Below are 13,007 nucleotides of genomic sequence, written 5' to 3'. Positions count from 1 at the left end.
AGCCGGACAGTATCATCAGGCTGTCTCTGACAGCCTGCAAGAGAGAAACAGAAAGGGCGCACATAATGAAGTTTGCTGAGCTAGGGGCTTGAAGAACTGTAGCGTGAGGCCCTGACCAGCCAGGGAGCTTCTTGGCGCGTAACCCAGATGGAGGGGTGAGTACCGTGCTCCTGCCATGAGTCATTCTGGCCCTTTTCTTCTTTTTTCTTTTTAACTCTCTGGGCTAGGTATCATTCTCTCTGCGTGCGAACCTTGAGGACATGAGGCCCAGCTCAGGTGCTCTTGTGAGACAGCAGGAGGATTTGGGAATACATGTGAACCCAAGTGGAGAGGGAAAGAAGGACCCCGCCACACACACACACACACACACACACACACACACACACACACACGTTAGCGATAAACAGCTCCAGAAGGTACAGAACAGGGCCACTGCGTCCCTGCCCCTCAGGTTGGCCCCAGAAAGTTTTCTGCTGAGGATGGAGGCTTAGCCAATGGCCTTGTCTGTGGAGAGGACATCCCCAATGCTGCCTATGTGACTTTGCCTCGAACTTAGCCCATGACAAGCTGCCCATGGCCCCCGAGGGTGGCCAGGTCTAGCCACATGTGGATTGCACTTTGGGGCTGATGGCGGCTTCTAACCTCGTGTGTGAACTGTGGCTGATGAGCACACATCTCACGGTGGGCGGTGTGGACTTCTCCTAATTTGTGTGTGTATTTTGGTCATCCAGGGTACAGTGGTGGCAATGTTTTGAAGAGTAACTTAAAGAAGTTAGAAACACGTCAGCCTCATGAGGTTCCCAACACAGGAGTGCACATTCCCAAACTGACAGGAAAATGTAAACTATCATCACTGAGGGCTGATAGGCTAACGGAAGGGTATGCAGGGCACAGGTAAACTGGTACCTCACACGCTGGGAATCTGCCTCTGGCTCTGGACCTTGGAAGTCTATGGGCTGGAAGAGCCTGGCTGACATGGCCACAGGGCCACTCTGGGTATGAGGAAGGGCCAGCCACATCAGGTCCTGGCCCTCCAAGAGGGTAGAGAGGGAATTCAGTGTGAAGGCAGCTGGCGGGAGCTTCAGACCACTGCCACATCAGTAAGATGTAAGATCAGCAGCAGGGTGTGGTGCTTGGTGATGAAGGCAGAGTAGCTTAGGCAGAAGAGATCATGGAAAGACACCGCTGTCTTCTGAGATGGCGGCAGAGAACTAAGAGTTCTCTGTGGTCAGGGACTAAAGCAAGCTCTTTACAGTAAGTGTCCATGATGTATGCAGGGGCGCTTACGTGTGTGTGTGTGTGTGTGTGTGTGTGTGTGTGTGTGCAGTGTATACAGGAGTCCACAATATGTGCAGGAGTCTACAGTGTGTACAGGGGACCGAGGTGTGTGTAGGGATCCTTGTGTGTGTAAGGGTCCATGCTGTGTTCAGATGTCCCTGGTGTGTGGAGGTGTCTATAGTATATGAAGATCTACATGCATTATAGGAGTGTCCGTGGGCAAGTGTGCGGGGCTGTCCATGCTGTGTGCAGATAGGATCGTGCATGTATGGGACATACAGAGGGATATGTGGACAGTTCTCACATGTATAGTGTAGGGGCACGTGCTGCACATCTCTCTTACTAACAGCCTCTAGTAGGGATCTCCTCTACTCTAGTGTGTCTGATAGAGACTAGAATTCTCCTGAGTTTCCAGGTGTCTGTGCAAGAGCTGTGGGGAGTGGGTGGTGATTGCCGTAGTGCGCAAGTGCGCAGCATAGTCCCTCACTTAGCTGGACCTGGGATTATTCACCTAATTTGTGCAGAAATAGGCTGGGACATCAGGGCTTTAAAAAAAAGGGGGGGGATTATGTAAGTAGACTCAGCTGAAGAATATTCCAGATGCACTTATTATGCAGTCTGCATCCATGATAAAGGAGTTTGGAACTGGTTACTTGAGTTTAAAACCACAGATCACGGGAAGCTGGTGTGGGCATATGAGTAAATGCTGCTTCTGACACGAGTCCAGCTCTTCAGCCATCTTCCTGGTAGCTGTGCTTGGCTCCCAGATCAGGGCCTTGCTCTCAGACCTGGTCAGTCCTACTTCCCCCAGAAAGGCCTCCTGGGGGACACCAGGGAGCTGGCCTGCCCTCCTTGACTGGTCAGAGATTGGGTTCAACTTCTGTCTGCCTCTCAGGGTCAGAGCAAGGTGGAGGAGGATGTGGAGTCCGGAGAGGACACCAGCGGAAGCCGGCGGAATAGCCGTCTCATCATGAGCAGCTTTTCCAAGCGCAAGGTGAACAGAGGTCCTGGGCTGGCGGGACGGGGTGGGTCCCATCTGGTGCTACTTTGATCCCTGTACCGTTTGCTAGCTGTGGTTGGGTTCGGGGTTCCAAGGTCAGGACCTCTGGCTGCTGCCCTCCCCTGACCCACATTGGCCACCGTCTACGATTCAGCTATATCCCAGGACTGTCTAAGAGGAGTTCCCCAGGGCCAGGGCACTGCAGGGCTCTGCGGGCCCAATTGGGTCGGAACTCAGGAACCTTGGGCAGATGGCCTCTGCCCTGCACGTCCTGTCCTTTTTCATGTCCTGGCTCAACCCACAAGCTTCTCAGGTCACAATCGTACCTCCCTGTACAGAAAAAAGGCAGCAAGATAAAGAAGGTGGCCAGCGTGGAAGAGGGGGACGAGAACTTGGACTCCCCAGGAAGCCAGAGCCGAGGGTCAGTGCCCTCCCCAGTGTGTGAGCGTGTGTGTATGTGTGTGTGAGAGTGAGTGTGTGTGAGCATACGAAGCTGTTGTCCAGGCAGCCGGGATGAACAGCACAGGGTCAGCCTAGCAGTGCTCAGGTGCAAGGGCAGGGGGCGCTGGTCTTAAGGCTCCCTCAGAGTCCCCTGGGTATAGACACTGCCTGACCCACCAGACCTCAGTTCCCGCCTCCTCTTCCCAAGGCCCCAAACTATGCATTTCCTCCAGGGCAATGCCTGTCTATCTCTGTGCCTTCCACACCCCATGCGCGTGCCCCTCTGCTGGTGTTCACTTGCTGTCCACAGCACCTTCAGAGCGTTCACTAGGGTCTCACGCCTACTAGTCGATCTTGGAGCTCATCTTGCCCACAGTGGGCGCCCCCCCCCCTTCTCTTTCCCAGGCCTTGTTCCTGTCTGCCTCTATCTTTCTGCATCACAGCCAGCCTCTCCCCACCCTTCTGTGTCTGCAATCTGCCACGGCACACTGCTAAGACACCGTCGCTGGCCTAGCTCTTTTCCATGACTAGTCATTCTAGTTTCCCTCCTGCCCAGAACCCTCCAGAAGCCCGTACTCCTCAGAGGACCCCTTGGCTAGGCAGGCATCCCCAGCCCTGATCTCATACGTGCTCAGGGCACACAGGGTCCTTGTTCCAAAATCCCCTGAAAGCTTCATAGCGGCCCATTCCCAGGGCCTCATCACTGACAGGGGTGACCCCTGTCCCCACCTACTGTGAAACTACCTTGACTATCAGGGTGGTAGGTACTTGGAACAGAGAAGACTGAGCTACCAGGACACTGGAAGGCTAGAGTGGGGTCCTTGCCTGCTGGGGGTGCAATGAACCTTAACTATTGTTTACAAGTCCCAGGTTGCCTGGGACATGTGATTTGGGGAGCAGATGGACCTGTACAGGCCCTGGAGCCTGAGTCGAAGAACAGGAAGGCTGGCTGGGACCGGATGGGAGGGACGTAGCCCCGGGGTCCTGAGTAGCCCTGCCACACCCTCGTAGGACTGTCCGGCAAAAGAAGACCATGAAGCTGTCACGAGCCCTCTCGGACCTAGTGAAATATACCAAGTCTGTGGGCAGCCATGACGTGGAAACGGAGGGTGAGGGCCACGTGGAGGGTGGGGCCAGGCAGGTCGGCTGTGGGGTGCAGGTGGTGTGTGCTCACGCCTGGATGGTCTGCACCCCAGTGGCGTCTAGCTGGCAGGTGTCGTCCTTCAGTGAGACCAAGGCCCACCAGATCCTGCAGCAGAAGCCTGCCCAGTACATGCGTTTCAACCAGCACCAGCTCTCGCGCATATACCCCTCCTCCTACCGTGTGGACTCCAGCAACTACAATCCGCAACCCTTCTGGAACGCCGGCTGCCAGATGGGTGCGTGCAGGCGTGTGGTGCAGGGTGGGGCGGGTGATGAGGGCATCTCCCGAAGGCCTTTGGCAACCAGAGTGGGGCCTTTCAGACCCCAGGGCGGCACGAGAGACACCCTGTCTGTCCCTGCACTGCTGGTACATAATGCTGGGCTTCCAGGCCCAGAACTCACGCAGAGCAGTGTGTGAACACTTCTGACCTGCGTGCGCGGGCTTCTGCCTCCCCTTCAGTTGCCCTGAACTACCAGTCGGAGGGGCGGATGCTGCAGCTGAACAGGGCCAAGTTCAGTGCCAACGGTGGCTGTGGCTACGTGCTCAAACCCCAGTGCATGTGCCAGGGTAAGGGGCTCAGGCTGGGGTGAACAGAGGGGAGGGTAGAGTGGGTTAGCTACCCTTCTGGGGGTGCAGCAACTCCTAACTATGCCAAGGGCCTGAGGGCGGGGATTCAGGGAGCCCCTCTGCTGGGCCCTGGGCTCTAGACTGCGTGAAATTCAGGGGCTGGGCTTGTCTGGGGCCCTGGTGGTGCTGTAGGAGATGCAGGCCCAGGTGCTGGACCTCAGTCCCCGATGGGCCCCTGCCCGGGAGCCGCCCACAGGATTCACTCTCCCGGGCGTGTGCTGTGCAGGCTTCCACGTGCAGTCTTCTGGGTGCCTCTCTTGGTTGCATTGAGCTGCGACTCACTGCACAGTACGCCCTTGACGTCTGCAGCATGACTGTCCAGAGAGCCTGGCGCCCACCGACCCTATGACCGGGGTCGCCTGCCCCCACTTCGACACAGCTGTCCCGTTGCTGGCCAAAGCTTTCAGACTGTTCCCTGGGGCCGTTTACACCAGAGCCCCACAGACCAGTAGGTAGAGGGGTGCGCCGTAACCTGTGTGTGCCCAACGCCTGTGTTCTCTCAGGCGTCTTCAACCCCAACTCCGAGGACCCCCTGCCTGGGCAGCTCAAGAAGCAGCTGGCCCTGAGGATCATCAGTGGCCAGCAGCTGCCCAAGCCACGGGACTCCGTGCTGGGTGACCGTGGGGAGGTAAGACCAAGCCCACGTAAGCGGGGTGGGTGGTGAGAGGGCCCAGGGCCCTGCTGCCACCCCTCACACTGTCCCCAGATCATCGACCCCTTCGTGGAGGTGGAGGTCATCGGGCTCCCTGTGGACTGCAGCAAGGAGCAGACACGCGTGGTGGACGACAACGGTGAGGGCTCTGGTCAAAGTGGGCGAGGGCACCAGATGCCAGTGTGTGTCCACAGGCCCCACGTGGGAGATGGCAGCCTGACCTAGAGAAAGCGGCCAGGGCCACCTGCCGGGCGCCCAGTGTCCTGTCCACTCTGGGGCCCCTTAGGTGCCAGTCAGTGGTTCCAGCTTCTGACCTGCTGACTCCGTCCCTGCTCTCTCCAGGATTCAACCCCATGTGGGAGGAGACATTGGTGTTCACCGTGCACATGCCCGAGATCGCACTGGTGCGCTTCCTCGTCTGGGACCATGACCCCATTGGGCGTGACTTCATTGGCCAGAGGACACTGGCCTTCAGCAGCATGATGCCAGGTAGGGAAGAGGCCCAGGCTGGGGGAGGGAGGTTCGGCACTTACTGGCGACCCCACTGGAGCTCCCCAGGAGCTCCTCACTTGCTGAGAGCACAGAAACAGGACTCAGCCTCCTCCACTTATGAGTAGGAGGCTCTCTGGTCCTACTCAAGGCCTGCAGGCCTTTGAGGAGAGTTGGCGGGGTAAGGAGAGGTGGGGACTCTGATGACCGGTGACCCTATTGCTCCAGGCTATCGTCATGTGTACCTAGAAGGGATGGAAGAAGCCTCTATCTTTGTGCATGTGGCTGTCAATGACATCAGTGGTAAGGTGAGTATTGCCTCCCAGGCCTCCTGTAGCCACAGCAAGGATAATACCAGCCCCTTGCTCCCGCCCAATCCCCTTCTGGGACTAGGGCCTGGCATTCGCCTCTCTGGGCATCTTCTTCAGTCTTTGATGGGGGCTATAGGGGGAGATGTTGGCCTTGGAGCCTACCAAAGCTGCCTTCATGTCCCGAGGGAGTTTGGGCATTCAAGCGCACCAACCGTCCCTGTCCTGGGATGGAATTCCCTGGTGTCTATGTCTCTGCCCTCCATCTATTGCCAGAGCTAGTCTCAGTTTCCCTCGGTGGCCTCCTATGCCCTGTACATCTGGGAGCACTGATTGCTTGGCCCTTCGGCATGGGGACGGAGCACCATGGCCTTCCCCGTGGCATTTTGTCCTGAGTGTCCATCTCATCTCTCTGCCTCCTGTCTCCTGAGAGAGGGGTCTACCTGTACTTTTCCACTACCTGGCCCCTGGACCCCCATCCCATGAGCCCTGCCCCAGGCCAGAGCAGGAAGTGTTCTCGACCTGTGGAGTCCAGCTGTCTGGGTTCTAAGTGGGGTCAGATGCACCCTTAGTGTACAATCTGGTGCAACCAACCCTTCAGGAACTCTAACCACACAGTGAGTGGGTCCTGCGGGGCCCAGCACTGACTCTCTTGTAGCACCATGGGCCTAGAGGCACTGCTGGTGTGCTGTTCTGTGACGCCACCCGTCCATCTATCCCGTGCCTGCCTGACTCTGAGGGCCAAGGGCTGGGTAGGCCCTGTTCTGGCCACCATGGCCACCTCACCTGCCTTCACTCTTGTCTCTTTGGTCTTGCAGTGGGCTTTCTCTATGTCCCAAGTCTACTTTTAGAAGCTCAGCCTTGTTAGGAGTCTCAAAGGTACCCGGCGCCGCGGGATGGTGTAGCCCGCCGCCCCACCTGCATGCCAGGCCGCGCCCATTAGCATCCGTGATTCTTGGTAGCATTTTGGAGACTTGTCAGCTCATGTGACATGGATCATGACACAGTTCTGGGGTTCCCTGGGCCATCCTCAGCCAGAGAGTGGCATTTACGAGGCAGATCCAGGATTCGGCCAAAGCCAAGGGCCTGCCCTACCCACCCTCTGCCCTTCCCGGCCCACTGTACCTCTCTGCACAGCCTTGCAGCTCCTTTCCTGTCCGTCCCTTCCCTCCCGTCTGTCTGCACTGTCAGTTCTCAGCCAGTCTAGCTCTCTCCACAGTCCATGCCAGGGTCTGAGCTGGGGCGGGGGGTTACCCAGCAGGCACTCCAGCACGAAATCCTGGATCTCCTTCTAAATGGCTTTCCAACCATGTTGACCCAATTGCACTGGATTTGGGATCTTGAATCAGGAATCTGATTCAAGCGCTAGCCATATTACTGCCTCCGCAGAGGGTCCCTGGCCGCCAGGACCTGGGCTGCTCCAACGCACGAGCACGGCCCATCTTGGGGGGATGGTGGGCGGTGTCGGGATGTGTATGGCATGTGAGGACCCCTAAGGCCTCTGCCCTCCTAAGAGGTAGCTGCATATCCTCTCCAGCGGTGACCTATGCAGAGGGGAATGCAGGGTGGCAGTGGGCAGGACTTGGCTGTGGCCTGGTCCTGGTCAAACGCTGAGCCAGCTGAGGGCTTCAGGGACTCATGGGGCCAGAGTGCGAGCCAGCCTGGAGGAGTCTGCCTGGGGGGCTTTCAAGGAGGTTTCCTAGAAAGGCGGCCCCCTAGAAGGCAGGAGAAATACCTGAGAAGTAGAGAGGCAGAGCCCAAGGGAGGGCAGGTCTTCCAGGCTGCTGACGCACAGGGAGGGTGAGTGTGACCCACAGAGACAACAGTACCCAACATTTCTTTCTCCCCAAAGCTGGGGCCACAGCCCTCAATTCCTCAAGGCTGGGACAAGTGGGTGGCCTGAGGCCTGCCCTTCAGATAACATGAGTATGTTCTTCAGCCTCCCTCTAGGGACACATTTATAGTCTGAAGGGTGACATCCTGTTGCCCTTGGTAGAGTTGCCAGTAAACCCTGTTCCCTAAATATGGCATTTCAACATGCTCTTGTGGCAGTCCATGGCACCCACAGGCTGAGCCCCTGGAGAACCAGTTCTCCACGACAGCCACACCTAGGCCAGGTGGGCCAGGCACCGGCTATGTGGGCTCCTTTCCTTGCAGGTCAAGCAGACTCTGGGTCTAAAAGGTCTGTTCCTCCGCGGCCCAAAGCCAGGCTCTCTGGACAGTCATGCTGCTGGGCGGCCCCTGCCCCGGCCCTCCGTTAGCCAGAGGCTCCTGCGGCGCACAGCCAGTGCCCCAACCAAGAGCCAGAAGCCAAGTCGCAAGGGCTTCCCAGAGCTGGCCCTGGGCACACAGGACGCGGGTTCGGAGGGGGCAGCTGATGATGTGGCGCCCCCTAGCCCCAACCCAGCTCTGGAGGCCCCTACTCAACAGAAACCAGGCAGCAGCAGCCCCCGAGGTAAGGCACCAGCAAGAGAAGCAACCGAAGAGACAACCACGGCACAGGTGCGGTCCCCACATGTCCCCGAAGGCCCTGGACCTGCGGGGATGGCCGCCACATGCATGAAGTGTGTGGTGGGCTCCTGCACCGGTATGGACTTTGAGGGCCTGCGAAGGGAGCAGCCACCCAGCCCGGGGACTGCGGGCAGCCTCGTGGCCATCAGCCAGCAACCCCGGGCCCGGGTAGATTCACTGGGGGGCCCTTGCTGCAGCCTGAGCACTCGAGCCACCCCAGGGAGGAGCAGAGAGGCCCCCAAGGGTCCTAGGGCTCGGCGGCAGGGCCCAGGCAGCGGCTCTGTGTCCTCGGACTCCAGCAGCCCAGGCAGCCCTTGCAGCCCCAAGGTGGCCCCCGGCCAGCCAGAGGGTGCTCACAGGCAGCAGGGGGCGCTGCAGGGAGAGATGAACGCCTTGTTCGTTCAAAAGCTGGAGGAGATCAGGAGTCATTCCCCCATGTTCTCCACCGGTAAGGCCTGCCGCTCCTCCGCGTCCCGTGCTCTACACACCTGGCATGCTAGGCCGTCCGTCCGTCCCCGTCCGTGCGTGCTGTGCTCCCCTGGCTGCGCTTCATTGGCTCATCAGCTTAACCTGTGGCCTGTCTGCCTCAGACCCCTCCCCTCTGCCCTAATGGCCCTGCACCTCTGGAGGGATGGGGAAGAGGGGAGTTTGAGCCTCCATGGCATTTCCGAGGGCTGCTTGCTGAGGACCCCAACGATGTCCAGCCGGCCCTCGGTAAGGGCTTCCCTGGTGCCTTGGGGCTCCCCTATGGCCTTCCTAGGCCGCCCTCCAGGGCCAGATTCAAGGGTTACTCTGCCCTGCAGCCCCTTCAGGAAAGCCCGCTGCTGGTGGTGGTTCCTGCGGGCATCCTTGGAGTCTCCTCGGAGACCAGGGTAGCAGGTGCTGAGAACTTGGAGGTCAGGGCCTCAGAGCACACAATGCTGAGGGGAGAAGCTCCCAGGGACCCGCACTGCCCACGTGGCCCTTAGCCCGCCCGTCTGACCACCCGCCACCTTGGCTGAGCTCATCAGCAGGAGTAGGGGGAACCGGTTACCTTAGCCGGGGTGGGAGGGGGTCTGCCTGCCTGCCTTCATTGCACCTCCTGCTGCTCCTGCCCAGCCTCGTCGCCCATCTGTCCCTCTGCCAGCCCACCGACACTGACTGACCGTGTTCTCCTTTCTGTCCCTGCTCCATGCTGCTCCCATAGTTAGGGACTGAGACCTGCGAGTACCAGGTAATAGGCCCAACCCCTGTGTGTCCCCGTGCTGTCCCGGCCCAAGGGAGAGCAGGCCCGGCCTGCTCTTTGCCCTGTGCGGGGGTCCAGGCGCCACTCCTCCAACTTTAGCAGGGCAGGGGTGCTCTGAGCGCCACATTAGGTCGTATACGTGGAGACATCTCGCTGCCGCTGCTGCTGGGATACTTTGGGATGGGCTGGCCCTACCCTTGGCCCAGGGGTCAGGAATTAGCTCTCAATGATGGGATTTATGTCCGTGTCCCCCCCTCCCCCCCGCGCCTCACACCTCCCATCCCACTTTCCCCGCAGATACTCGCCTCTTTCCCCTGCAGCGGCCCATCTCACCCCTGTGCAGCCTGGAACCCATTGCGGAGGAACCAGCCCCGGGCCCCGGCCCCTCACTACAGGCAGCTGTCCCCACAGGCCCTCCTCAGGAAGGGCCCCAGTGCCCTGTGGAACCAGGAGCCAAAGTGACCAGCCCCCAGCGGACAGCTCTGGGACCTTTTGGAACCCTCCAGCTCAGGACTGGGGACAACAGGGACAATGAAGAGCCACCCCCAAAGCCACACAATGGTGGGATCCCCAGTGGCCCACATGAGGGGACCTCCAGCAGGCAGACAGACAGCAAGAGCCGCTCGTGGGCCCTGGGCCCCCCGCCAGTGGTTAGAAGGGCTAAGAGTGAGGGCCAGGTGCCCCTGGAGCCCTCCCCCGCGCCTGCAGTGTACTCCGATGCTACGGGCACTGACAGGTTATGGCAGCGCCTGGGGCCTGGCAGTCACCGGGACAGTGTGTCCTCGTCCTCCAGCATGTCATCCAGCGACACTGTCATAGACCTCTCACTGCCCAGCTTGGGCCTCTGCCGCAGCCGAGAGAACATTCCGGGGGTCTCCCTTGGACGCCTGACCCCACGACCCTGCTTGGCCTCAGCTGCCCGCCCTGACCTGCCTCCTGTGACCAAGAGCAAATCGAACCCCAACCTGCGGGTTGCTGGTGGGCTGCCTCCTGCACCCGACGAGCTGCAGCCCCGGCCTCTAGCCCCACGGCTGACCAGCCTCCACCCACGGCCACCCTGGCATCACCTCCCCTTGGTAGGCCTGCAGGACTGCCCAGTGTCTGCCAAGTCCAAGAGTCTGGGAGACCTGACGGCTGATGACTTTGCCCCCAGCTTTCAGGGCAGCGCCACCAGCCTGAACTGTAGCCTGGGCGTGGTGCAGCAGGCGCTGGAGCCCGGATTGCGGCCAGATGCCCTCACAGAGCAGCTACGCTGGCTCACCGGCTTCCAGCAAGCTGGGGACATCACATCGCCCACCAGCTTGGAGCCAGTTGGGGACGGGCCTGTAGGGGGGCCCAGCTTCCTAAGACGGCCCTCCTCTCGCAGCCAGAGTCGTGTTCGTGCTATCGCCAGCCGGGCTCGCCAAGCTCAGGAGCGCCAGCAGCGGCTAAGAGGCCTGGACTCCCGAGGTCCCCCAGAGGAGGAGCGGGGCAGCCCTGAGGGCGCCTGCTCTGCGGGCCACGAGGGCTGTGTGGATGTGCCAATGATTACCAAAGGAGCCCCTGAGCAGGTGTGTGGTGCTGCTGCTGATGGCCGGCTGCTGCTCAGGCTCTGACCCTGCCTGACTCACTCAGTACCTTCCCTGTGACTGCCTGCAGGGGAGGCTGGCCTCAACCCACCCTTTGCTCAGGAAATGAAGCCACTGGGTCCCCAAAGCTGTTGTGCCCCCCTCTCTGTCTGTGGGATGCCCAGTTGCCTCCTCCCTCAACCTTAGCTGTCCTGTCTCTGATCCTGGAAAGGAACACCACTGTCCACCTGTCCTAGCGGGCAGTTTCCACGTTTTAAGACATATAGAGATATTTAAATTTTTAGAGCCAAAACTTATACATTAAAACGAGTCCAAGCCCCCCCCCACCCACTGTTCTACCTGGTGTTGGCCCTGTGGTGTGTGCTGAGTGTTCTTTCTGACCAGCTCTGTGCCAGTTTCCCAGAATTCTTGACACACCCACAACTGCTAGGACGTTTGTCCTTGTCCCCACCCCATTGTGCATCCAGCTTGTTCTGAACAAACCACCCAGCAGCTGTGTAAACTTGGGAACACAACTCCAATAAATGCATTGGGCCTGTTCTGTGTGGGTTCACCTTGCTAGAATCCTTCTGGGCCACACCCTGCTGCTGCAGCCATTCTCCAGGGTAACGCCTTCCTCCAGGGAGCATGCCCAAGCCCCCAGCCAAAGGCCCCCACTGTGGGTGCTGTGCCCCTGGAGCTTTAGAAGTGGGCCCAGGCCCACTCGCCTCCTGGAAAGCTGTGGCTGCTATGGTGAGGCCTTAGCGTCTCTGGGGCCCTGCGAACCCACTCCTGACTGAGGGGAGCTCCACCCAGCACTACTAGGAAAGGAAAGACATACCTGTGGGGAGGGCTACTCTGCCCTAATGGTTTCCCGTCATGGGCAGGGCTTGTTCACACTATTTGAGCTCAGCAAGGCCAGGGACGGCGCCTTCTTGTCTTGGGTCCAGTAAGACCTCTTGCTTTCTTAACCTGCTGTGCACTGGACATGTGGGCACCATGGCCTGAGCAGAATATATGGAGTGTGGAAGCCTGCCTGGGGCCAGTGAAGAGGGCTCAGCCTGAAGGACTGTTACGCCAGCTTGGTGACCAGCTTCTCACAGTGGGGTAGTATGCACGTGCGTGGCCGAACTGCAGGCATTGGCAGGGTCATGGACATTGCCTTGTTCAGGGAAAGGAGCAGACTCTCCTTCTAAGAAGGGGATGGAGGTTGCAGGTTGGGGCTGTCTGTGGCATGTAACAAGTGTTTGGCCACAGGTTCCTCCCCTCCCCATAGTAGGTAGCTGAGGTGGGCACACAGGTAGGCCCTAGGGTAAGGATACATGTTAGGCAGGACTAACTTATGCTCAGAGCCCTAATCACCCTCTGCTCATCTCTTCCCTTCTGAGGGCCCACCCTAGGGCCATTGTAACCAGGCCTCAGGGTGGACATGAAGCTCACCCTAAAGTAGGACTGGGGATTAGACCATCTTTCCAGTTTGAACAGTTCCAAGGCCCAGCTGGGCCAGCCTGCCTGGGGTTCAAAAAAGGCAGGAAGCCTACCCAAGCAGGGAGGGCTTCCACATCTGTGCTGAGGACTAAGGAGCGTACCCCAATCGTGAATGGCGACTTCTGACATGAGATCTCTGGCTTGGGGCCTATAGCTGCCTGATCTGATGACTTGGGGCCCCAGGCTAGGCTGGAAGTTGGGGAGGCAGGCTCTGAAATCAAGAGTGCAGAACCCCAGGATGTTGTTTGTGGCTTGTTGTGGTGCCTGCTGCCCCCTAGTGGCTATCTGTGGGAGACC

At 59.2% G+C, this 13,007-nt stretch overlaps 1 protein-coding gene across 1 annotated transcript in view; it reads left to right on the top strand.

Annotated features, from left to right (window-relative positions):
- Window positions 1-11,463, top strand: part of Plch2 (phospholipase C eta 2) — a 76,489-nt gene extending 65,026 nt beyond the window's left edge. Inside the window, exons 13-23 of the mRNA XM_051173811.1 lie at window positions 2,174-2,272; window positions 2,617-2,699; window positions 3,731-3,828; window positions 3,916-4,098; window positions 4,323-4,430; window positions 4,994-5,118; window positions 5,197-5,281; window positions 5,485-5,631; window positions 5,860-5,939; window positions 8,097-8,394; window positions 9,973-11,463. Coding sequence (XP_051029768.1) covers window positions 2,174-2,272; window positions 2,617-2,699; window positions 3,731-3,828; window positions 3,916-4,098; window positions 4,323-4,430; window positions 4,994-5,118; window positions 5,197-5,281; window positions 5,485-5,631; window positions 5,860-5,939; window positions 8,097-8,394; window positions 9,973-11,270 — 2,604 coding nt within the window. The 3' untranslated portion in view covers window positions 11,271-11,463. The remainder of the gene's footprint in view (window positions 1-2,173; window positions 2,273-2,616; window positions 2,700-3,730; window positions 3,829-3,915; window positions 4,099-4,322; window positions 4,431-4,993; window positions 5,119-5,196; window positions 5,282-5,484; window positions 5,632-5,859; window positions 5,940-8,096; window positions 8,395-9,972) is intronic.
- The last annotated feature ends 1,544 nt before the right edge of the window (window positions 11,464-13,007 follow it).

The sequence above is a fragment of the Phodopus roborovskii genome, unplaced genomic scaffold (assembly GCF_943737965.1).
Source record: "Phodopus roborovskii unplaced genomic scaffold, PHOROB, whole genome shotgun sequence".
Classification (NCBI taxonomy): domain Eukaryota; kingdom Metazoa; phylum Chordata; class Mammalia; order Rodentia; family Cricetidae; genus Phodopus; species Phodopus roborovskii.
This window is presented reverse-complemented; position numbering and strand designations above follow the sequence as displayed.